Below are 25956 nucleotides of genomic sequence, written 5' to 3'. Positions count from 1 at the left end.
TCTTTCTCCCAGGCTCCAGCCCCCAAGTCTGCCTCTTCATCCTGTTGTCACCGGAAACACAGCCTTTCCTTCAGCTCTCAGTCCCCTGGCCTTGAGCCTCACAGCCCTCTAATCCATCTTCTAATTCATCCCCATATCACCTTTGCTATGAGGGTTTGCTAAAATGTAAACTTGTTCTCTTGCTATAAATCCTTTGTTGACCATGCATTACCTGCTGCTGTCCTTTCTCTGCCTTAAGTCTGGGGTTAGTTCTCCTTTGTGATATTGTTTCCTAGTTTGAAAATATCTTCAGCTATTCAAAGGATGAATGCCATATAGGGTTGAGTATCTACTTTCTCATAACACAGACACAAATGGAAAGAAGGCATCTGTGAAAGGTGGTAAGAAATGCTCACCAACAGTGAGAGTGTATGGCATTCACCACAGAGTTTGGCAATAGCTCTGAGGGTGGAACGAATATATTCTGCATAAATGCAGCATAGGTAGCGATCACGTTCAACCCGGGTGATCAGGATCCTGAGGAGCTGGTGTTGGGCTGGGCTCTGTTGATTATGCAAACCAATGTGTAGGAAGTTGGCCAAATGTTGTGAGTGGTTGTATCTGAGCAATTAGGACAAGAGAAAAGTCAGTTTCCAGCCTCTGTTATCAAACAATTAGAGAGTGATGGTGATGTTTACAGAAAGGGGGAAGACTTTGATTACACTAAGGTGAGGTAAGGTGCTAGATATTATCAAGACGGTAATGATCTTCACATGGATGTAACTATCAGTCAGGATAATTGGACAAGTGTCCCAGACTAGTGATAGTAATAGAAGTCATCTGCATAGAGGCATGGATAACCCACATCCTAAGTGTTATGCATTGCAAAAAGAGGGCCAGGAGCACCAATGTGGTATGTAATTAAGGCCAGGGGGTGACCAAGCCTCTCTAAGTCTTAGTTTTCTCATCTGTGAAACCGAGACTCTTACAGCAACCTTATTGAATTACACATGAATCAAATGAAGTTAATGTATACTAATTGCTTAGAACAGTGCCTGGCACATAGTATATGCTCAACTAGTGTCAGCTCTCATGATCATGATCATGATCATCATCATCATCATCATCATCATCTGATCATGATCATTATTATTGCTATGATAATGTCAAATTCTTGAAAGTGCCCCCTTCCAAGCATGTGGAACCTCTTCTACCTATTGCAGGTGTTCGGAGTTTGCTTACAGAATCTGACAGGTGCACCAGGCTCCTGAGCCCACACTCCTGAACCAACACAGCACAGAAGGTGGGCCAAGCCCTATAACTGCACTCACCAGGCACAGCCAGGCACAACCAGGATCTCTTCAGCTCCCACTGCACCTACTGACCAATAACCCATTGACTAGGCTCCTTAACATTCAAGTCTAATCACTGATAAAACTGTAAAAAGCAGCCGGCCCACTCCACATTGACTCTGTGTCCGGTGGATGTCACCTGCTTCCTGGACGTCCTGGAGTCCCATCAGCCATGAGTCACAGGTCTGAGGGCACCGTCTGACGCCTTGCATTTGCATGGGAGTGTCACCAAGGAGGATCAGATGCCAGCCCATCCAATACATCACCTGCATTCTCTTTCTCTGATGGAGGAAGATGAGACACCATATTGAGTCATGAAACGGGCAGTTTTCAGACAATGACAATGTCTAAACCGCGTTTCGCCCAAGTTACAGGGCCCCGTGATGGCCGAGAGACATAAGGTCAGTAACCCGGGAAGGCAGCCATTTTTCCTCCCTTTCTTCATCACCTGAAAGCTGGCCCTGTCTTATCTCAGTTTCAGGGGTACCTGTGCAGCCTCGGGGGTGACCCAGCCCGAGGTCTGAATATGCCTTACCAAGGCTGGGCTGATGTGGTTCCCAGGGGGGCCTCAGACACCCCAGGACTTTAGGAGAAAGGCAGATGCGTGGAAGACCATGGTGGGGACCAGTCAGTGCCCTCGACGTGCCCTAGGATGGCTTCACAGAGGAGGTGGGTCCTTCCCACCTGTGCCTGCAACTCGATGGGAGCCAACCCTGGACCAGTTTCAGGAGCCAGACGGCCTCAGGACAGCAGGAGACTCCTATCCGACTCCGTTTCCCCCTCTAAGTTTGTAATGAGCCTCCGGCTTAGTGGGTGTGGCCTGTGTGGTAAGAGGCTTTGGCATGAAGGACTGGGAACTAGTCATGTTGTCATCACTGTGATATTACAGGAATTGCAGCCATGGCTCACGCTCCCCATGCTGTGGACCAGGACCTTATAAAGTCCACAGGCACAGCTTCCCGGCCAGTCTCCCGCGCTGTGAGGCCGTCAGCATGAGGATCTATTACCTGGTCTTTGGGTTGCTGCTCCTGTGCCTGGTGCCTGCTCCAGGTAAGCTGGGCTGGGGCACGAGGGAGGCGAGGGTGGAGGGCATGCTCATCAGAGCCGGTCCCTCCTCATTCCTCAGGACGCTGTAGATTGGGGAGATGTGTTGCACCAATTTTTGTTCCTGATAAGCATCAAGAACCTGAAAGCAGGTTCCCCAACCTTTTTTGATCCACTCTTTTTATTTCTGTGTTTTGGGGTTGTTGTTTTTTTCTCCAATGTTATTTTGTATTGGTTTTAGGTGCACAAGACAATCATATTCTGAACACAGTAATCTCCTTGACATTTCCAGTTCCCCAGCTGGCACTATACATACTCGTCTCAATTATTATTGATGTTATTTCCTAGGCTTTGCTTGCTTCCTCGTGACTGCTTTGTGTCACCAATTTGTGCTTCTCAGTCTCTTCTCCACTTATACCAGCCCCCAAACCCGCCCCTCTTAACAGACTAAGTAGCTCCCAACAGGCATCCTTTTAAGACTGTTATCCTTGTTAATGAGACATGAAGGAATTGACACAGACATTTTAGAACCAACAGAAAAAGTTGATTTAATCTGAGAACAGAAGCACAGACTTGCATTGTATTAGCTTGGTGGTGGGAGGGAGGGTCTTTGGGCCATTGCTCACCTTCCATGTGTCCCCCACGGGTGCTCCCTGTGGTCACATTTGCCAGCGCCACGTGGTCCACAGCTGAGCTGCAGCTCTTAGATACTTGGTTGACTGGATGGCTGGTGCCGCCTTCTACTTCACTCCTGATTTCATAGAACAAGAAATAAAGATATAAAAACAAATCAGTCTACTTGAGGAATCCCTACAACCTTGCGTTTATACCCAGCCTTCATAGAACCTTCCCATGTATTCTGCTCTCTCCTTGCAGGCAATGGAGGGATCATAAGCACAGTGCAGAGGTACTTTTGCAAAGTGAGGAGTGGCCGCTGCGCCTTGGTGAGCTGCCTCCCTAAGGAGGAGCACATAGGCAGCTGCTCACTCACTGGCCGGAAGTGCTGCCGGAGGAGGAAGTGACGGTCCTGAAATGTGGAGAATGTTGTCACGTGTGAAGATGCCTGCATGGAGTTTATGAAAGCAAAATTACAGTAAATATTTTTTCCAAAAAAATCAGAAGTTTGATTGTGTTTATAAAATCCCAGTCTTTGTGGCTGTGGCTCCTTAGAAAGTGTTACTGATTCTCCTTTCATGCAAGTCACATCTAACCTCAGGGGAACCACAGGGGACCTGAGCTGAGTTTCCAAGGGTTAGTCCTCTTTTGACGATTTTATGCCCCAGGAAATGGGACTCTGTTTCTCTACTCGACACAGCTCCTCCCCATGTAATCCATCTCTAGGATGTCAGTGCATCCTTGGGGGCCATCTGAGTCCTTGTGAACACCTGACACCTTAGAGAAACAGGGACCTGGCTCTCCCTCAGATGCTCCTGTTTTCCTCTCAGCCATGCCTCTGCTCCAGCTGACCTCACACCTGACGTATAAGCTCTCTCCTAGCTTTTCCTCTAAGTTTCAGCCTTTCCCTCGGGAGCCACCTCAAATTCTACCTCCTTCTTTACAATGCAGCTCATTTCCCACACAAATGGGATCCTTCCTGTGATTTCACCACAGGGTTCTCACTGCAGGGCTCTATCTATGAATCTTGACAGATTTTTTTGCATCATATATGTTTGCATGTTTTCAATCTTTAAGTTCGACACAATTGTTAAAGGAAAGAACCTTGTCTTTAAAAATTTTTATATGTTTTTATGATTTTAGAGAGAGAGGAAGGGAGAAGTAGAGAGAGAGAGAGAAACATCAATGTGAGAGAGAAACATCGACCAGTTGCCTCCAGAATGCACTCGAACCCACAACCTAGGTTTATGCCCTGAAGGGAATCAAACTGGCCATGGTGCATGAGACAATACCAACCCATTGAGCCACACTGACCAGGGCCAAAACCTTGTCTTCATCAGCTCAGCCTGCCTAGTAAAGGGCCTTGCACCACAGAAGGATTACCTGCAATGGGAACTTCCTTCCACAGTTCGCAACTGGAGAACCAGGCACAGGTGTGACACAGGTGTTTCAGGCAGTAGACAACAAGCAGTGCAGGGCTGTGATTGAGGAGAGACCGACAAATGTCTCTAGTCTGCTGGGTGCCAGGCCCACAGACCAGCAATCCTCCAACAGCAAGAGACATCCCCGTTTCCAGGGCAGGAAACCAGAAAGGGCCCTCTTGGCGGGGGTGGAGCAGCAGGGGCCTGTGAATCTTGGCCTGAGCACTGATCTGAGCACGCTTAGGTAAAACTTCAGAAACCAGAGGAAAACACCCAGCAGGAGTTAGACAAACAAATCCAAGACCACACACAAGGCTGGCAAGAGTGAATCCCCACCAGCAAAGTGGAGACACCATGAGAAAGTCCTCAGAAAGAACTTGCATTCGTAGCAGGCTGTTGAGCTCTAAATTAAACTGTTCTGGAACTTCTACTTTTGTAAAACCATTCCTGAAAGAATCGAGCTGATCTGCAAACAACTTAAATGTGAGCCAGAATAAATCTAACATTCTTTGAAGGAAAACAACAAAGTCCATCACTCAACAAGATAAGCTTATAATAGACTGAATCCAATCAGAAATACCAGGTTTACAACAAAACAGGACAATATGGTCTATAATCAAGAGAAAAGTCAGTCAGTACAAACAGACCCACCTGCCCCCTTGACAAAGATGATAGGATTAGCAATAGGGGCTTATATGCATGGTTACAAATCTTATAAATGTCTGAAAAGTTTAGGTAAACAAAACAAAACACCTCATCATGATGAGGAGAGAAAGGAAAGCCATATAGAACCAAAACTAAATACCTGAGTAAAAATATACTAAATTGGATTAATGGCATATGACATTATGGAAGAAAAGATAAGACTGAGCCTATGTTAATACAAACAAATCTACACTAATAAAAGAGAAACGTGCAAATTGGTGTCACTCTGCCACACCCACCAGCCAATCAGATGAGTATTCAAATTAACCCAACAAAGACGGCGGCTAATTTGCATTCGCAGGCCCAGAGCGAAGACTGAAGACAACTAGAAGGAAGCCAGGCACTGCAGAAGGGAGTGAAGCAAGCGGGATGGTGGAGGCGGGAGCAAAACCCACCTTGGTGGGTTTCACTCCCTTCTTTGCTTTGCTCTGGCCCCAGGAAGCCCTATTCTTGCAGGAATCTTCCTGCAATGGGCCTCTAGTCCTATATAATAAAAAGAGAAACATGCAATTAACCATCCCTCTGCTATGCTCAAGCCACGCCCACCAGGCACACCCACCAGCCAATCAGGAGTGATTATGAAAATTAACCCAACTAAGATGGCCTTGGCCACAGAGCTGGAATGAGCAGGAGGCTTGGGTTGCCCCCAGTGATGGAGGAAGCCAAGCTTCCCCCCTGCCCTGGCCAGCCCTTGGCTCCACTCAAAGATACAAAGTTTCAATTTATTTATTGAAGATAAATAAATCCCAGAAAAAGTAAAAAGAAGAAGCTGGGAGCTTGGGTCGCCGGGGGTCATGGCCAGCCTGAAAACGGCCATCAGCCCCTCACCCAGGCTGGCCAGGCACCCCAGCGGGGACTCCCACCCTGAAGGTAGTGTAGCCAGTCTGAAAACGACCCTCAGCCCCTCACACAGGCTGGCCAGGCACCCCAGGGGAGACCCCCACCCTGATCCAAAACACCCACAGGGCAAACTAGCTGGCCTCCACCCATGCACCAAGCCTCTATCCTATATAATAAAAGGGTAATATTCAAATTGACCCTAAAAGCAGAATAACTGGGAATGACTGGTCACTATGACACATACTGACCACCAGGGGGCAAACGCTCAATGCAGTAGCTGCCCCCTGGTGGTCAGTGCGCTCCCATAGGTGGTGCTCTGCTCAGCCACAAGCCAGGCTGATGGCTGCCAGCATAGCGGTGGTGGTGGGAGCCTCTCCTGCCTCCTCAGCAACACTAAGGATGTCCAACTGCAGCTTAGGCCTGCTCCCTGCTGGCAAGTGGACATCCCCTGAGGGCTCCCAGGCTGCCAGAGGGATGTCTGACTGCCATCTTAGGCCCAATCCCCCGGGAAGTGAGCCTAAGCCAGCAGGTGGACATCTCCTGAGGGGTTCCAGGCTGTGAGAGGGCACAGGCTGGGCTGGGGAATCCTCTCCCCCCCCCCCCCGAGTGCACAAATTTTTGTGCACTGGGCCTCTAGTGCATAAATAAGGCAGAGAGAGAGAGAGAGAGAGAGAGAGAGAGAGAGAGAGAGAGAGAGAGAACAGTTCATAGTGACCTGTGGGAAAATATCAAGCAGCCTGTATGTGTTTGGAGTCAGAAAAAGGATGGTGAGGGAGGATATAGTTGAGTAAAGAATGGTCTGCTATGTTCCAAATCTGATGAGACTATGAACGAAAACATTGCTGCTCAAGGAAATCATGCAGAATATACATAAAGAAAACGACACTAAGCACATCATAATCAAAGTAACTAGTGGGTCAAGAGAAAAATCTCAAAAAGTAGCCTGAGAGAAAGACACATTAAATTTAGAGGAACAAGAGAAGGAATTACAGCCAACTTTTCACCAGATTCTAAAAGAGCCAGAATAAAATGTGGCAATACCTACACGTACCAAAAGAAAAAGATCGTTGCTCTGGCCAGTGTGGCTTAGTTGATTGGAGTGTTGTCCCTGTACACCAGAAGGTCAGGGGTTCAAATCCCCATCAGAGCTCATACCTAGGTTGCAGGTTCCAATCCTGGTTTGGGTGCATGTGAGAGGCAAACCAGTTTCTCTCCCACATTGATGTTTTTCTCTCTCTCAAATCAAACATACCCTCAGGTGAGAATTTAAAAAAAATTTTTTTTTTAAAAGAAAGAAAAATATTGTCAACCTAGAATTCAATACTAGAAAAATGTATTTCAAACATAAAGGTAAAATGAACTCTGGGTGATGATGAAGTGTCAGTGTAGGTTTATTGGTTGCAGCAAGTATAACATTTGGTGGAAATGTTGATTATGGGGCAGAAGGTACACACGGGAAATCTCTGTATCTTCTCCTCAATTTTGTGTTAACCTAAAACTACTCTAAAAAACAAAGTCTATTCTTGAAGTAAGGTAAAAATTTTTTAAAATATATTTTTTATTAATTTCGGAGAGGAAGGTAGAGAGAGAGAGATAGACACATCAAGGATGAGAGAGAATCACTGATTGGCTGTATCTTGCGTGCCCCACACTGGGGATCAAGCCAGCAACCTGGGCATGTGCCCTGATTGGGACTGGAACTGTGACCTCGTGGTTCATAGGTCGATGCTCAACCACTGAGCCACGCCAGCTGGCAGTAAGGTAAAACTTTTTTTTTAAAATATATTTTATTGATTTTTCACAGAGAGGAAGGGAAAGAAACAGAGAGTTAGAAACATCGATGAGAGAGAAACATCGATCAGCCGCCTCCCGCACATCCCCCACTGGGGATGTGCCCGCAACCCAGGCACATGCCCTCGACCGGAATCGAACCCGGGACCCCTCAGTCCGCAGGCCGACGCTCTATCCACTGAGCCAAACCGGTTTCGGCAAGGTAAAACTTTTTAAACAACAAAAAGAAAGCTAAGAAAATTCCTCATCAGCAAAACCTGCACTATTTGAAAAAAAACCAAAACACACTCTTCAGGCAGAAGAAAAATGATGCCTGATGGGAATTTGGCTCTACGTGATGGAACGAATGTGGCTACTAAGATTCTAGACATTACCTTAAAGAGAGAACCTTTCAATTCAGAGAACAATGAGACTCAGATGCACATTGTTTATTTAAAAATAAAACACCATTTGAGATATCAAACATAAAGAACTCCCCCTGAGATGACCACCGCCATCCCCACACCCAGAGGCACCTTGCTTTCTGAAAGCACTTCCCTGCCAGGTGTCACCAGGATCTGTCGACCAGGCATTTAAATGACAGAGGGGCATGGCCAGATTCTACTCCTTCCTCCCAAGTCCCCTTAGCGCACTCATCAGAAATGACCCTGGCCCTGGCCGATGTTGCTCAGTGGATAGAGCATCGGCCTGTGGACAGAAGGGTCCCGGGTTTGATTCTGGTCAAGGGCATGTACCTTGGTTGCAGGTTCCTCCCCAGCCTGGGCCCTGGTTAAGGCATGTGCAGGGGCAACCAATCCATGTGTTTCTTTCACATTGATGTTTCTCTCTGTCTCTTCCCATCTCTTCCACTCTCTAATAATCAATGAAAAAATATCCTCAGGAGAGGATAAAAATAAAGAAAGAGAAGAAGAAGGAAAGAAAGAAAAAGAAAGAAAGAAAGAAAGAAAGAAAGAAAGAAAGAAAGAAAGAAAGAAAGAAAGAAAGAAAGAAAGAAGAAAGAAAGAAAGAAAGAAAGAAAGAAAGAAAGAAAGAAAGAAAGAAAGAAAGAAAGAAAGAAAGAAAGAAAGGAAGAAAGAAAAGAATAAATTCATAAATGGAAAAAAAACACCCTGGATTAGGGAGTGTTGCCAACCAAATCGATAAGCAACACTTGAGCGTATTCTCTGCAGGAGATTATAATGTAGGTAAACATGTCTATTGCTCTTGAATATCATTGGACTAAAGAGGAAGGACTCATCATGAATGCACTTTCTTTTGCCTCCGAAAAAGCTACCCTCTGAGCGTGGGGCGCTGGGCTCGGTCCAGTCTCAGGGCCACCATTGCCTTCGCTGGGTCTCAGAGCAAGGGTGAGGTTGTGGGAGACAGCGGCAGATCTCACAGAGCCCGGGATCCTGGGTGTCTTCAGAATGGGGTCCCACCAACGACGGGGAGGGCCTGGGGCAGCTGCTGTTCCCACAGGGCATCCCCCAGGATCCCCAGTCTCAGAGCCATGAGAGCTCAGCTTGGACGGGTCTGAGAAGAGCACAAACCATGGGCTCTCGGGCACTGATACAGGAGGGCTGGATGTGGCTGAGTGTCCCAGTGACCCCAAGGCCGTCCTTGCTTTGTGACATGGAGACTGAGGAGCTGGGTCTGTCCCCATTGCATCCCCCTTCCTTTCCCTGAGGAAGAGACACAGGACCTACCTGCCCCCTCACCTGTCACAGGGGCAATGCTAAGCTTTAGGAGCTTGCCCCTGAATGTCACCCTCCATGGGCACCCAGGGAGGCTCTGGTCCCCGCGTCTCCTGTCCCTCCTAGCGACACCGGCCTGGTTCCTGGTGTGGCCTGAGACTGTCCGCAGACACTCAGCAAATGCCAGAAAGGCAGATTCCAAGGCCCCAGGAGGGCAGTTGAGCTCCAGGAAGCCGCTTGGCCTCATCCAGCAAGATAGAAAGACAGGTCCCCTGGGGTTTTCCCGTCTGGACTCGCATGAAATGATGGGTGTGCCCTGGGCTCCAAGGCCCTTCTTGTGACACACAGGACAGGTGAGAGGAACAATTTAATTGCTCTGGGTTCCCAAGGCTGCGGCCAACCCGGTCACTTTATAAGGAGCGAAGCACGGCTCCCTCAGTCAGCGGCTCAGCTCCTGGCTCACCATGAGGCTCCAACTTCTCCTGCTTGCGTTCCTCTTCGTGTTCCTGTTGCCTGTCCCAGGTAAGAGGGGCGGACAGAAGGACATCACGGGACTTCTCTCTCTGTGTCCCCTCCCTCTCTCCCTCTCCATCTCCGTCTCCCTCTCTCTACTCCTTCTACAGACACTTTCGATCAAAGAGACTGAATGGTCGGTATTTTGTGGAAGAGACACACTCAAGGGGCCAAAGAGCAGCATGTGGCTCGCAAGCCGCCGTTTGCCGAGCCGCAGGTTTCCAACCACTTCCCTAGCCAGTTACCCAGTGGTTAGAGAATTGGGCCTTTAACTGAAGGGTTGCAGGTTCAATTCCCAGTCAGGGCCACATACCTTGATTGCAGGCTTGATCGCTGGCCCGGGACAGGGCGCGTGCAAGAGGTAACCAATCGATGTATCTCTCTCACATTGATCTCCCCCTCTCTCTTTCTCCCTCTCTCTCCTCCCCACTCCTCCCTCCCTTCCACTCTTTCTTTAAAAAAAAAATTTGATTTGGTTCCAGCCCAGAAGTGCAGAGTATCACAGTACAGATCTTTATACTAAAGTGAGGAGTCCTTGGTAACCCAGAGAATAGCAAGGCCCAGCCTCGACTGGGGAGCCACTGTTTGGGGCACCTCTGCGCCCCGCCTTCCCAGCTCAAAGGTCCTTCAACACACTCCTGCCATGGCTGCTCTTGGCTCAGGGCCAGGCAGCCCATGCACAGTGGCTCTGAAACCTGGATGCCAGCATTGTCCTTGCTCTTTTGTGTTAGGGAAACAGACCAAAAGGAGAGGAGGGAGGGAGAAGCGGGAGGCAAGGAGTAGACCTTAAATTATGTTGGAAAGCTCTTGTTTTATCTGTCTTCTTCTTGGCTGTATTCCAAGACAAGCCTTACCAGGGAGGGAGGTGGAGGGGACATGGCCTAGGATGTGGGAGGAGCAGGAAGATGAGAGGGAAGGTGGGAAGGACTGAAAGAAGCCTCCCGGGAGGGCCAGGGCCTGTGAGAACCGGACCAGCAGAGAGTTCTCAGAGATTAGAGACACCATCACGAAAGTTTTCTTTCCACATGTTTTATTGATTTCAGAGAGGAAGGGAGGAGAGAGAGAGACATCAATGATGAGAGAGAATCATGGATCAGGTGCCTCCTGCATGCCCCCCACTGGGCATGTGCACTTGACAGATTCAAACCTGGAACCCTTCAGTCCACATGCCCACACTCTATCCACTGAGCCAAACTGGCTAGAGCACGAAAGAGGTTTTTAAAACTATCCTTATTTTCCATTGTGAGTTACTTAGATATTAAGTTCTCCTTAACCAATCCTTGCACCAGAAGAGGCATCTCAGCTCAAATATTTCACTGAGGAAATGATGGAGAATACGAAGACATAAACACTGACCCCTGCTGGCTGTGTCCAATCCTTAAAGCACTGGCCCGGTGTCACCTTGACTTCCTGGTGACTATCTCTTTTGGAGGAATGGAAATGGTACAGACTCTTGTCCACCTGTCCTGTCCCACAGCCACCGCTCAGAGCCTGTCCCGCACTGGTTCTGGAAACACAAGAATCCTCTCCAACCTCAGCAGTTCTGGTCTCTGTCGGAAAACTGGACCCTAGCATCACAGCCTCACCTCTTTTCACCTTGATGGCGTAACCCCCGCCAGAGGTTTCACTCCAGGAAACTCTGACACAGATGGCCTCTCTGGAATGGGGCTTTGATGTCTGACTCTCTTACTTTTTTTATTTTCATTTTAGGTTTTGCTCGGTTTAGAGTTACTACTTGCAATGATAAAGGTGGAATCTGCAGGGCATTTCGTTGCTCTGGAGGTAGAAAACCAATAGGCAACTACTGTCACTTGCCAGGAATCAAATGCTGCAGAATATAGCAATTGGAGATAAAGAGGATGCTGTCACTGATGATGCATCGAAGTGTGTCCTTCACAAAGATGTGACATTTAAATAAAATTAAATCACATTAGACTCAGAATCTCGACCTCTTGTCCTGCTGGTTACTGCAAGGTGCTTGGTCACACAGGCCCATCTCTGAAATCCTGGAGGGCCCATTCAGGCTCTTCTTCAGACCTTCAGGGACCCTGTTGGGGGACCCATTGTGCTTTTCAGGTTTTTGGTGCCCTTAGAGTCACCTGAGCTCCTCAGTCCTCCCTGTGCTTTGCTAAGAGGTGCACTCTGCTGTTGCTTCTCCCATCCTGCATGCCCTCACCTGCCCCACGGCACTCCCAACACCAGCCTCCCTCCCCCAGTGCCCACCAGAGCACCTCCTCCTCGGGACACCACTCCTGATCCCCACAGGAATTGGCCCCTCCCTCCTCCACGCTGTCCCAGTGCTCACTTCCTTTTGGTCCATGCCTCTCACTCACTCGTGTGGGTCACGTTCTAATTCTCCACGTGGCTACAAAACCTCCACAGGGAGAGGACTTTGTCTAAGTCACTTACAAACAGTCTTTGAGGGGAAGCACTGCCTCATGCATTGTTATCAGTTGAGTGGCAACACGGAGTTGGACCAAGTGTTGCTCTCCAGGTGGACAGGATGGGAGTCAAGAAAACAGTCCTCGTTGAAAGTCCAAGGAAGTGCACTCTGATTTCTAATTTTATTTTTGGGCACTCCTGCACAGCATCCATCCGCCCTTAATAATCAGGTTCTCACAAATTCTCATTTCACTCAAAGGCTCTGTGGTGATCAGCCTTGGGAACTGGGGGAGCCTCTGTCGTGCTTGATGCAAAACTATGGAAAGGAGGGTGGGTGCCAGCAGGAAATGGGTGGGAATCTCTGAGAAGGTCATGGAGAGATGCTCTCCCCACCAGTCACCAGAAGAGGGTGTCTTTTCTATGTGAATCATGAACAAATGGGCTCATGCTTGGGCCCAAGGCCAACCTTTCATTGAGTCCTGGATCCCTTCTTTTGCTGATGGATGGATGAGACTCACCTGCTCTCTGTAAAAACTAAACACACCTCTTCCTTGACTATCATTCACCAGATATTGCTTCTTATCTTTGCCTAGTTTTTTAGCCAACCTTTTGGGAGAAACAAAGATGGCAGCATAGGTAAACACCAGAGATTGCTGCCTCACACAACCACTTCCAAAATACAACTAAAAGACGGAATAGACATCATCCAGAACCACAGGAAGGCTGGCTGAGTGGAAATTCTACAACTAGAAGGAAAGAGAAAAGCATACCGAGACTCAGAGGAGGTACAGTGCGAAAGTAAAATACAAAGGTACGGAGGTGGACGCGAACAGGGCTGGCAGCTGAGGACACGGTTGTCTTTTTCAATAGGGAGGGTATCTCAAGCTCCCAACTGCTCTCCACTCCAGTTCCGTGTGAGTCTCTGGAGACCCAGACTCATACGGGAGAAATGGGACTGTCTGGCATCGGTCGGAACCTGAGGGCAGCTTTCTCTCAGAGGTGCTTGCAGCGTTTGCTGGGACACTGAGAAGCAGGGCTTCTGAGGGCAGCCATAACTTCTAGCTCCACCCCTGTTGAACCCATGGGACCCCGCCCCACCCAAGCATGCACGGAGGCTTTTGCATATGAAAGGCCTGGCCCATTTGCAATCTGAAAATTATCTAACAAACTGCAGTGGGCCCAAGGCCCCAGGGCAACTTGCATTGCTTCACAACTGGCTTCTGCTGGGTCACCTCAGGCAGAGGCTAGATTAGCGCCTCCTTAGACATCCAGGAGCCAGTGTGCCCGGTGGTCAGAGTGGGACCATCCAGACTGCAGCTCCTCCAATCCATAAAGGACACATTCAGGGGGCAGACTCAGTGAGCACCAAAGCCCCACTGGAGCAAGTCTTGCCCCGGAGGGGTGTCTTCAGCACAGAAGTTCTCCCACTGCAGGCACAGCTGATTCTCACAGCCAATTGGTCTGGAGGTCATTCCCTCCCAGTGTTACCTACAACAATCAAGGCTTAACTACAACAAGACTGTGCACAAAGCCCACAAGGGGGTGCACCAAGAGTGTCCTCCTCAGGTAATTGGGGAGGGTGAGCCACTGGGCCCTATAGGACATCTAGCACAGAAAGCCACTCTATCAACACAGGGAAGCATAAAATATGTGGAGACAAAGAAACAGGACACAAATGACAGAAATGGAGGACAGCAAACTATTGGATATAGAGTTCAAAACCACACTTTTAAGGTTTTTCAAGAACTTTCCAGAAACTTCCGACAAATTTAGTAAGACCCTCAAAAAGACGGGTGAGACCACCGATAAATGTAGTGAGAGCCTCAAGAAATCTAGTGAGACCATCGAGGGCATGAAAAAGGACCAACTAGAAATTAAGCATACACTGACTGAAATAAAGGATATTATGCAGAGTACCAACAGCAGACTAGAGGATCGCAAGAATCAAGTCAAAGATTTGAAATACGAAGAAGCAAAAAACACCCAAATGGAAAAGCATAACGAAAAAAGAATCCAAAAATATGAAGATAGTGTAAGGAGCCTCTGGGACAGCTTCAACCGTACCAACATCCTAATTATAGGGGTGCCAGAAGAAGAGAGAGAGCAAGATATTGAAAACCTATTTGAAGAAATAATGACAGAAAACTTCCCCCACCTGGTGACAGAAATAGACTTATAAGTCCAGGAAGCACAGAGAACCCCAAACAAAAGGAATCCAAAGAGGACCACACCAAGACACATCATAATTAAAATGCCAAGAGCAGAAGACAAAGAGAGAATCTTAAAAGCAGCAAGAGAAAGAAAGTCAGTTACCTACAAGAGAGTACCTATACGAATGTCAGCTGATTTCTCAACAGAAACTTTGCAGGCCAGAAGGGAGTGGCAAGAAATATTCAAAGTGATGAATGTCAAGAACCTACAACCAAGATTACTTTATCCAGCAAAGCTATCATTCGAAATTGAAGGTCAGATAAAGAGCTTCACAGATACGGAAAAGCTAAAGGAGTTCATCACCACCAAACCAGTACTATATGAAATGCTGAAAGGTATCCTTTAAGAAGAGGAAGAATAAGAAAAAGGTAAAGATACAAATTATGAACAACAAATTCACATCTATCAACCAGTGAATCTAAGAATCAGTGAATAAATAATCTGATGAACAGAATAAACTGGTGATTATAATAGAATCAGGGGCATAGAAAGGGAGTGGACTAACTATTGTTGGGGGGAAAGGGGTGGGGGGAATGTGGGAAGAGACTGGACAAAAATCGTGCACCTATGGATGAGGACAGTGGGCGGCGGGGGGCGGGGGGGGGTGGGGGGGGGAGGGATGAGGGCAGAGCCGGTGGTGGGAACCGGGTGGAGAGGACCTATAGGGGGAAAAAAGAAAAACAACTGTGATAATATGAACAATAAAGATTTAATTATTTTTTTTAAAAAAATACCTTTTGGAAGGAGTGTCTGCACCATTCCCACCTCCCCTCATCCAGCTCCTAGGGGTTTGATGCCACTCAAGTCTGACTGGTTCCCACCTCTCCACCAACAGGACCCCTGTCCATATGAGATCATAATGCACCTGCATGACCTCACTCAGCCCTTCATCTGCCCATTGTTGATCTGACCTGGCCCCTAATTGTGAGGCCTTGGGCAGCTGCCTTAGGGGTCCCTGCCAGATGGACAGGCAGCAGTCCACCTGAGAAGAGTGAAGGAACCCATTGCAAGGTAGGTTTTTAGGAGAACCAAACATGGTAGAAAAAGGGGTGGGACTATATGCCTAACATCTAGGGAGTCAATAAAAGTGCTTTCAGTATACCAGCATAGGGGATGAGAATGTGGACAAAAGCTTTCACTCTATACTTTACTATTATTATTATTATTATTATTATTATTATTACTATTACTATTACTATTATTTAAGCATTGTTGTTGTGGTCAAGAAAGTAAAAGCCTCACAGCTACAATGTAGAAGTAAATAGATTACTACACTTAGTCCATTTTTAGGTGAACATCACTAAACTACACTAGGTCTCTATTTAGTGAAAAATTCAGATGCTGATGCAAAGTTTAAGAAGCTTCCTTTAACCTTTGCTCCAGCAAAAGAGAATGGGAGAAATTATATAAACTTATGCATCCATAGTCCCATATAATAAGTGAAGTTTAGTGGGAATTGGGTGTACTTACTACAATTCTAGGTTCTTCTTTAGACCATTTATTCCTTCCATCCCAGAAACGACCAAAGTTGTACTACCAGCTTCTAATTTCATGGGCTCAAATAAGGCACAATTTGGTCAAATTTTAGTTTTAAATTGCAGTGTTTTTCTGCAGTATTCCAGCTCTTGATGGGAGAAGCTAACAGCTGTGTGATCTCTGGGACCCGGAAGTCGCCTAAGAAGCCCTTCTTACATTGGGTTGATCCCCTGGGAGAAATGTCAGCTAGACCACAACCCTGCCTGCAGAGGGACTGGCCAGCCACTGACTCCCCTGACGTCCCTGATTCTGAGACACGACTCAGGAGAATGGTACTGTATCGTCATCAAATGTACAGGGAGAACCAGAGCTTTAAAAGGTTATTTCAAGATCACTCAGCTCATATGTGGCAGATCAAGGACTTTGATCCGAGGTCTATCTGATCCCAAAGCTCTTTAACTATTAAGTGAAATTCCTTTTGTTTTTATTCCTGAAAAGATCACTGCTGACTTTATGGCTCAGATGATTTCTTTGATGTCTGCATCTTAATCATAATATACCTTTCTACTCCCCAATATTAGTGGCAATTGTTCGATAAGTAAGGAACTCGAGTTCCCTGTGTCCCCTCTTTTCCTTCTTTCCTTCTTTATCACTCTTTTTAAAAATATACTTTTATTGATTTCAGAGGGAAAGGGAGAAAGACATAGAGATATAAACAGCAACGATGAGAAAGAATCATTGATTGGCTGCCTCCTGTAGCCCCTCTACTGGGGATCAAGCCCACAACCAGGGCATGTGCCCTTGACTGGAATCGAACCTGGGACCCTTCAGTCTACAGGTCTATCCAGTGAGCCAAACCAGTTAGGGTCTTCCTTCCTTCTCTTTTTACCCTCCCTCATTTAGTTCCTCCATGCATCCATTTTTCATTCACCCATTATTTGGTTCCTCTATACTAGCTCTCAGTCATTTAAACATATTTGACTACCTTCTCTATGCCAGCCCACTGTTCAAAGTGCTGAGAATATGAGATAATAATAGGACATGTTACTTTAGTAATTCATGGCATGGTAAAACCTAGAGTCATGAGCAATATGAAGTTAAACTGAGATGGAGAGAGGAAAGAGCTGGAGAAGAATTTCAATATGTCCCTTTGTATTCTTCTGGCTTTACCACAATAATGCATTGATGTAAAACCTTTATTAAGAAATACTCTGGCCCAACTGGCATGGCTCAGTGGTTGCGTGTTGAACTATGAACCAGGAGGTCATGGGTCCATTCCTAGTCAGGGCACATGCCCCCGTTGTGAGCTTGATGACCAGTAATGGGGTGTGCAGGAGGCAGCAGGTCAATGATTCTTTCTCATCATTGATGCTTCTTTCTCTCTCTCCCTCTCCCTCCATCTCTCTGAAATCAATAAAAATGTATTTTTTAAAATCGCCTAAAGTTAAGTGCCATTGAGCCCTCGCCACCGGTATGGCATCATGCCAGGTGGCCTGGTTGATCACTTCATCCTCAAAACCATCGTATAAGGAGACTGCTCTATGGTCGAAGCCATAGGACCGAGGGTGGTCCCACACGTGGGATTCAAACTCATGTGAGTCCCACCTATGCGCACAGCACCTGCCCCTTCGCTTCATGCAGCCTGGATCCAGCAACGGAAATATCTCAAGGAGCTTGAGAACATGACACAGAAAATAAAAAAGAAAATGTGCACTAAGATTTTGGATTCCTAGGTTCTGGCTCTTCCCCTGACTTACAAGTCACACCACCTGTCTGGGCCTCAGATCCCTCCTCAGCAACATCCCAAGTCCCCTACTCAGTTCCTAGCCCTCTGACTCCAGGTGCTGCTGAGAGGGTGCAGGTGCCAGAGGGCAGACGAGTGAAAGAGGGTGAGAATGAGGTGCTGGCCTCAGTGTAATGGGATGTTTTGCCTAACACTGTAGGGACTCAACACAGCCAGGCTTGACCTCCAGCTAGTCCCAAACCCTGCCCAGTCTGCACTCACCTCCTCTCCCTCCTGTAGGCAGCAGGCTGTTCTCTCAGCTGATTCTTCATTCTCGGGTCGTTGTTCCTGAAGGTGAGGCCAGTGGCCTGCTGGTGTTCTGCTCACGCTGCAGCAAGCAAACCAGAGAAGCCACTGAGTGGGCGATTCCCAGCTGAGCTGCACGGTCCTGGCAGCCACCCAGGGATAAGAACAGCCACCCCATCGGCGCTGGTGCAGTGGGTTTGGCTAGCAGCAAACGTCTTCAGGGACAGAAGCCCAGAGATGCTGGAGGTCAGCACCATCCGGCTCCTCAGGAAGGTGACCGGGAAGTGACTCTCCCACCAAAAGCTCGGCGGGTGCACAGGTGTCTCAGGGAATCTGGTGCTGCCTTAGTGAGCACCCAGGCCGGGGACTCTTTGTGTCAGCAGGAGAGACTGAGACCATGAGAGCTGGAATACATGGAAAAGAGGGGAAGACATTTGGAAGTATGATTAAAAAGTGCTCACAAAAGGAACGTTCACAAAACTCCCTCGCTACACATTTTTGTCTCTTATTTTCTAATTTTTCTTCTCATTCTTCATCAAAACTCCAGGAAAGAGTGTCATTATTAGGCGAGTCCCCCTTAAGTACTTCCCCACACAATGAAAACACACGTCACATGGGGGCAGCAGGTGAACTCACACAGGCTCAAAGCCCGGGGGTTAGCACTGTGGGTTCTGAACCCCCAGGCTGCCTATAACTGGCCATGTGGCCGCACACAAGTTCTTCAACCACCCCGTGCTTCACCACCTTCACTTGTAAAATACATGACAGAACCTACTTCACCAGGTCGATGGAACAAGTAGGGGGGTTAAGGCCATTGATACATGCTGGGAAAAGCAGGTGCTTAAAAACATTAATTCTCCTGATGGCAGTGGGCATGGAGGCTGGGCTGGGAGGCTGGAACGTGCATGGGAATGGAGGCCAGTTCTAGGATGTTTTATGCAAATGCTGTGCCCTCTGTGCCACCATGCTCTTGATTCATGTCCACATCAAAGACATCTGACAAGGAACTTCATATTAATCCCAGCTTCCTCACTCTGACAAGACATTAGGGTCTTAGAGTCCCTCTTTCTTGGGGCTACACCCGGACACAGTTTTGCAAGCCATGTGCTGTGTGCTTTTGAATGAAGAGGAGGATGCAGCCCACTATGCACAACGGGGCTGTAGACACACGCCATTGGGGTGCAAGGTACAGCTGTTGAGAATGAGGGTCCATCCTGCAGGTTGGGGGCATCACTCCCTTTGGGAGAGCTTGTCAGGATCTGGTGGGTAGGCTCCTGCGGGGACAGTGACTCAGCTCAGCTGGAGTGAGGGCAATGGGACATGAGGGAAGGAGTTGGTCAGAGCCAAGCCCAAGGACAGATTTATTTGTAAACTATATAAAAATGCAAAGTATCTGTGTAGATGAGAGAGCAGGGCCCAACACCCGAGGGCCTTTGAATGTTGGCCTGGGCACTGATCTGAGTACGCTTAGGTAAAACTTCAGATACCAGAGGAAAACACCCAGCAGGAGTTAGACAAACAAATCCAAGACCACACACAAGGCTGGCGAGAGTGAATCCCCACCAGCAAAGTGGAGACCTTACAAGAAAGTCCTCAGAAAGGACTTACATTCATAGCAGGCTGTTGAGCTCTAAATTAAACTGTTCTGGGACTGCTCTGACAGTTTTTTTTTTTTTACTTTTTGTAAAACCATTCCTGAAAGGATTGAGCTGATCTGCAAACAACTTAAATGTGAGCCAGAATAAATCTAACATTCTTTGAGGGAAAACAACAAAGACCATCATTCAACAAGATAAGCTTATAATAGACTGAATCCAATCAGAAATACCAGGTTTGCAACAAAACAGTACAATATAGTCTATAATCAAGAGAAAAGTCAGTCAGTACAAACAGACCCACCTGCCCCCTTGACAAAGATGATAGGATTAGCAATAGGGGCTTATATGCATGGTTACAAATCTTATAAATGTCTGAAAAGTTTAGGTAAACAAAACAAAACACCTCATCATGATGAGGAGAGAAAGGAAAGCCATATAGAACCAAAACTAAATACCTGAGTAAAAATATACTGAATTGGATTAATGGCATATGACATTATGGAGGAAAAGATAAGTAAGACTGAGCCTATGTTAATACAAACAAATCTACACTAATAAAAGAGAAACGTGCAAATTGGTGTCACTCTGCCACACCCACCAGCCAATCAGATGAGTATTCAAATTAACCCAACAAATATGGCAGCTAATTTGCATTCGCAGGCGCAGAGCGAAGACTGAAGACAACTAGAAGGAAGACAAGCGCTGCAGAAGGAAGTGAAGCTGTGGAGTAGCAAGCAGGGTGGTGAAGATGAGAAGGAAGCAAGAGGGGTGGCAGAGACGGGAGGGAAGCAAGCAGGATGGCAGAGGCAGGAGCAAAGCCTGCCTTGGCGGGTTTCGCTCCCTTCTTTGCTTTGCTCCCACCGCAGGAAGCCCTATTCTTGCAGGAATCTTCCTGCAATGGGCTTCTAGTCCTGTATAATAAAAAGAGAAACATGCAATTAACCATCTCTCTGTTATGCTCAAGCCACGCCCACCAGCCATGCCCACCAGCCAATCAGGAGTGAGTATGCAAATTAACCCAACTAAGATGGCCTTGGCCATGGAGCTGGAGCGAGAAGGAGGCTTGGGTTGTCCCCAGAGATGGAGGAAGCCAAGCTTCCCACCTGCTCTGGCAGGCCCTTGGCTCCACTCAAGGCACAAAGTTTCCATTTTAGAAGATAAATAAATCCCAGGAAAAAAAGGGGAATCTGGGAGCTTGGGTTGCTGGGGGGCATGGCCAGCCTGAAAATGGCCATCAGCCCCTCACCCAGGCTGGCCAGGCACCTCAGCGGGACCCCCACCCTGATCCTGGACACTCTTCAGGGCAAACCAGCTGGCCCCCACCCATGCACCAGCCTCTATCCTATATAATATAAGGGTAATATGCAAATTGACCCTAACAGCAGAACAACTGGGAATGACTGGTCACTATGACACACACTGACCACCAGGGAGCAGATGCTCAATGCAGGAGATGCCCTCTGGTGGTCAGTATGCTCCACAGGGGGAGCTCTGCTTAGCCACAAGCCAGGCTGATGGCTGCCAGCACAGTGGTGGTGGCAGGAGCCTCTCCCATCTCCTCAGCAGCGCTAAGGATATCTGACTTCAGCTTAAGCCTGCTTCCTGCTGGCAAGTGGACATCCCTCAAGGGCTCCCGGGCTGCCAGAGGGATGTCTGACTGCCAGCTTAGGCCCAATCCCCTGGGGAGCAGGCCTAAGCCAGCAGGTGGACATCCCCCAAGGGATCCCAGGCTGCGAGAGTGCACAGGCGGGGCCCTCCCCCTCCGAGTGCACAAATTTTTGTGTACCAGGTCTCTAGTGAAGAAATAAGGTAAAGAGAGAGAGGAGAGAGAAACAGTTCATAGTGACCTGTGGGAAAATATCAAGCAGTCTTAGATATGTGTTTGGAGTCAGAAAGAGGATGGTGAGGGAGGACATAGTTGATTAAAGGACGGCCTGCCAGCCCTAACCGGTTTGGCTCAGTGGATAGAGAGTCAGCCTGCGGATTCAAGGGTCCCTGGTTCGATTCTGGTGAAGGGCACGTACCTCAGTTGCAAGTTCCTCCCCAGCCTGGACCCTGGTTGAGGCATGTGCAGGGACAACCAATCGATGTGTTTCTATCACATTGATGTTTCTCTCTGTCTCTTCCCATCTCTTCCACTCTCTAATAATCAATGAAAAAATATCCTCAGGAGAGGATAAAATAAAGAAAGAAAAAGAAGAAGAAGAAAGAAAGAAAGAAAGAAAGAAAGAAAGAAAGAAAGAAAGAAAGAAAGAAAGAAAGAAGAAAGAGAAAGAAAGAAAGAAAGAAAGAAAGAAGAAAGAAAGAAAGAAAGAAAGAAAGAAAGAAAAAGAAAGGGGGAAGGAAGGAAGAAAGGAAGGAAGGAAGGAAGGAAGAAAGAAAGAAAGAAAGAAAGAAAGAAAGAAAGAAAGAAAGAAAGAAAGAAAGAAAGAAAGAAGAAAGAAAGAAAGAAAGAAAGAAAGAAAGAAAGAAAGAAAGAAAGAAAGAAAGAAAGAAAGAAAGAATTCATAAATGAAAAAAAAGACCCTAGATTAGGGAGTGTTGCCAGCCAAATCCATAAGCAATACTTGAGTGTATTCTCTGCTGGTGATTATAATGTAGGTAAACATGTCTTTTGCCCTCAAACATCATTGGACTAGAGAGGAAGGACTCATCACAAATGCATCTTTCTTTTGCTCCCTACCCCCTGATAGTGGGGTACTGGGTTCGGTCTAGTCTCTGGGCCACCATTGCCTTCGCTGCATCTCAGAGCAAGGGTGAGGTTGTGGGAGACAGCGGCAGATCTCACAGAGCCCGGGATCCTGGGTGCCTTCAGAATGGGGTTCCCACCAACGACGGGGAGGGCCTGGGGCAGCTGCTGTTCCCACAGGGCATCCCCCAGGATCCCCAGTCTCAGGGCCATGAGAGCTCAGCTTGGACGGGTCTGAGAAGAGCACAAACCATGGGCTCTCGGGCACTGATACAGGAGAGCTGGATGTGGCTGAGTGTCCCAGTGACCCCAAGGCCGTCCTTGCTTTGTGACATGGAGACTGAGGAGCTGGGTCTGTCCCCATTGCATCCCCCTTCCTTTAGCTGAGGAACAGACACAGGACCTACCTGCCCCCTCACCTGTCACAGGGGCAATGCTAAGCTTTAGGAGCTTGCCCCTGAATGTCACCCTCCATGGGCACCCAGGGAGGCTCGGGCCCCCGCGTCTCCTGTCCCTCCTAGCGACACCGGCCTGGTTCCTGGTGTGGCCTGGGACTGTCCCCGGACGCTCATCAAATGCCAGGCAGGCAAATTCCAAGGCCCCAGGAGGACAGTTGAGCTCCAGGAAGTCGCTTCCCACACGGAAAAGCCTGGCCTCCACCAGAAAGACAGGTCCCCTGGGGTTTTCCCGTCTGGAGGGAGGCCAGGGGAACAATTAAATTGCTCTGGGTTCCCAAGGCTGCAGCCAATCCAGGCCCTTTATAAGGAGTGAAGTGTGTCTCCCTCAGTCAGTGGCTCAGTTCCTGGCTCACCATGAGGCTCCACCTTCTACTTGTGTTCCTCTTCGTGTTCCTGTTGTCAGTCCCAGGTAAGAGAGCAGGACAGAAGGACATCACAGGACTTCTCTCTCTGTGTCCCCCTCCCTCCCTATCTCCGTCTCCTCTCTCTTTTTCTTCTATACACTCTTTGGATCAAAGGGACTGAATGGCTGATGAGATAGATGCAAGCACCCCACCCATCACCAAGGACGCAGGTCCAGAGCCTGACCCTGCAGGGCACAGCCACTCTGCATTTCCGAAGGCGCCCCAAGGGTGTACCTGCCAGCTCGTCTCTGGGCTCCAGGACCAGGTGCTGCTAACAGGGACACCTAGGTCAGCTGGCTTTTCTCATGTGAGAAAAGCAAGAAATTATGCCCTAGCCCCGTGGTCGGCAAACTGTGGCTCGAGAGCTACATGCGGCTCTTTGGCCCCTTGAGTGTGGCTCTTCCACAAAATACCATGTGCAGGTGCGCACGTATAGTGCGATTGAAACTTCATGGCCCATGCACAGAAGTCGGTATTTTGGGGGCCTAGCCAGTTACTCAGTGGTTAGAGCGTTGGTCCTTTAACTGAAGGGTTGTGGGTTCAATTCCCAGGCAGGGCCATGTACCTTGGTTGCAGGCTCGATCGCTGGCCCGGGACAGGGAGCGTGCAGGAGGCAACCAATCTCTCTCTCTCTCTCTCTCTCTCTCTCTCTCTCTCTCTCTCGCGCGCGCGCGCGCGCGCTCTCCTCCAACTCCCCCCTCCCTTCCACTCTTTCTTTAAAAAAAAAAAATTTATTTGGTTCCAGCCCAGAAGTGCAGATTATCACTGTACAAATCTTTATACTAAAGTGAGGAGTCCTTGGTAACCCAGAGAATAGCAAGGCCCAGCCTCGACTGGAGAGCCACTGTTTGGGCACCTCTGGGCCCCGTCTACCCAGCTCAAAGATCCTTCAACACACTCCTGCCATGGCTGCTCTTGGCTCAGGGCCAGGCAGCCCATGCACAGTGGCTCTGAAACCTGGATGCCAGCATTGTCCTTGCTCTTTTGTGTTAGGGAAACAGACCAAAAGGAGAGGAGGGAGGGAGAAGCGGGAGGCAAGGAGTAGACCTTAAATTATGTTGGAAAGCTCTTGTTTTATCTGTCTTCTTCTTGGCTGTATTCCAAGACAAGCCTTACCAGGAAGGGAGGTGGAGGGGACATGGCCTAGGAGGCGGGAGGAGCAGGAAGATGAGAGGGAAGGTGAGAAGGACTGAAGGGAGCCTCCCGGGAGGGTCAGGACCTGTGAGAACCGGACCAGTAGAGAGTTCTCAGAGATCATAGACACCATCACGAAAGAGGTTTCTTTTTTTAAAAAATTATTTTATTGATTTTTTACAGAGAGGAAGGGAGAGGGATAGAGAGTTAGAAACATCAATGAGAGAGAAACATTAATTAGCTGCCTCCTGCACACCCCCTACTGGGGATGTGCCTGCAACCAAGGTACATGCCCTTGACCGGAATCAAACCTGGGACCCTTCAGTCCGCAGGCCGGCGCTCTATCCACTGAGCCAAACTGGCTAGGGCATGAAAGAGGTTTCTTTACACATGTTTTATTGATTTCAGAGAGGAAGGGAGAAGAGAGAGACGTCAATGATGAGAGAGAATCACGAATCAGGTGCCTCTTGCAACGCCCCCTGGGCATGTGCCCTTGACAGATTCAAACCTGGGACCCTTCAGTCCACATGCCCACACGCTATCCACTGAGCCAAACTGGCTAGGGCACGAAAGAGGTTTTAAAACTATCCTTATTTTCCATTGTGAGTTACTTAGATATTAAGTTCTCCTTAACCAATCCTTGCACCGGAAAAGGCATCTCAGCTCAAATACTTCACTGAGGAAATGATGGAGGAAACAAAGACGTAAACACTGACCCTTGCTGGCTGTGTCCCATCCTAAGAGCACTGGTTGTATGTCACCTTGACTTCTTGGTGACTCTCTCTCCTTTGGAGGAACTGAAATGGTACAGACTCTTGTCCACCTGTCCTGTCCCACAGCCACCGCTCAGAGTCTGTCCTGCCCTGGTTCTGGAAACACAAGAATCCTCTCCAACCTCAGCAGTTCTGGTCTCTGTCAGAAAACTGGACCCTAGGATCACAGCCTCACCTCTTCTCACCTCGATGGCGTAAACCCGCCTGAGGTTTCACTCAAGGGAACACCGACTCCAAGGACCCCTCTGATATGGGGCTTTGATGTCTGACTCTCTTACCTTTTTTATTTTCATTTTAGGTTTTGCTCAACATAGTGATCCTCGTTGCAACGAGAAAGGTGGAATCTGCTTGCACAAGAAATGCCCTAAAGGTAGTAGACCAATAGGCTACTGTAACATGCCAAGCCTCAAATGCTGCAAAAAATAGCAATTGGAGATGAAGAGGCTGCTGTCACTGATGATGCATTTAAGTGTGTCCTTCACAAAAATGTGACATTTAAATAAAATTAAATCACATTAGACTCAGAATCTCGACCTCTTGTCCTGCTGGTTACTGCAAGGTGCTTGGTCACACAGGCCCATCTCTGAAATCCTGGAGGGCCTGTTCAGGCTCCTCTGTGAACTTCAGGGACCCCGTTGGGGGACCCATTGTGCTTTTCAGGTTTTTGGTGCCCTTAGAGTCACCTGAAGTCCACAGCCCTCCCTGTGCTTTCCTAAAAGGTGCACTCTGCTGTTGCTTCTCCCATCCTGCATGCCCTCACCTGCCCCACGGCACTCCCAACACCAGCCTCCCTCCCTCAGTGCCCACCAGAGCACCTCCTCCTCGGGACACCACTCCTGATCCCCACAGGAATTGGCCCCTCCCTCCTC

The 25956-nt window shown here is 48.2% G+C and overlaps 1 protein-coding gene and 3 long non-coding RNA genes across 4 annotated transcripts; all 4 read left to right on the top strand.

Moving 5' to 3' along the window:
* Positions 1–2197: 2197 nt before the first annotated feature.
* Positions 2198–3493, top strand: LOC118653243 (beta-defensin 103A-like). Its single transcript, XM_036303916.1, has 2 exons — positions 2198–2381; positions 3252–3493. Exons 1-2 carry the CDS (start codon positions 2324–2326, stop codon positions 3395–3397), a joined length of 204 nt encoding a protein of 67 aa, XP_036159809.1. The 5' UTR covers positions 2198–2323; the 3' UTR covers positions 3398–3493.
* A 5343-nt stretch (positions 3494–8836) lies between these two features.
* Positions 8837–11875, top strand: LOC118653236. The gene is made up of 2 exons (XR_004966818.1): positions 8837–9942; positions 11644–11875. It is a non-coding gene; the product is annotated as an uncharacterized LOC118653236 (long non-coding RNA).
* Positions 11876–13064: 1189 nt separating this feature from the next.
* On the top strand, positions 13065–18511 carry LOC118653238. The gene is made up of 4 exons (XR_004966820.1): positions 13065–13126; positions 15362–15537; positions 16141–16334; positions 18026–18511. It is a non-coding gene; the product is annotated as an uncharacterized LOC118653238 (long non-coding RNA).
* A 4524-nt stretch (positions 18512–23035) lies between these two features.
* LOC118653235 lies at positions 23036–25614 on the top strand. Its single transcript, XR_004966817.1, has 2 exons — positions 23036–23185; positions 25386–25614. It is a non-coding gene; the product is annotated as an uncharacterized LOC118653235 (long non-coding RNA).
* Positions 25615–25956: the final 342 nt, after the last annotated feature.

This window comes from Myotis myotis, unplaced genomic scaffold (genome assembly GCF_014108235.1).
Source record: "Myotis myotis isolate mMyoMyo1 unplaced genomic scaffold, mMyoMyo1.p scaffold_m19_p_39, whole genome shotgun sequence".
In the NCBI taxonomy this organism is placed as follows: domain Eukaryota; kingdom Metazoa; phylum Chordata; class Mammalia; order Chiroptera; family Vespertilionidae; genus Myotis; species Myotis myotis.
The sequence above is the reverse complement of the archived record's forward strand: the minus strand, read 5'-3'. Positions and strand labels throughout refer to the sequence as shown.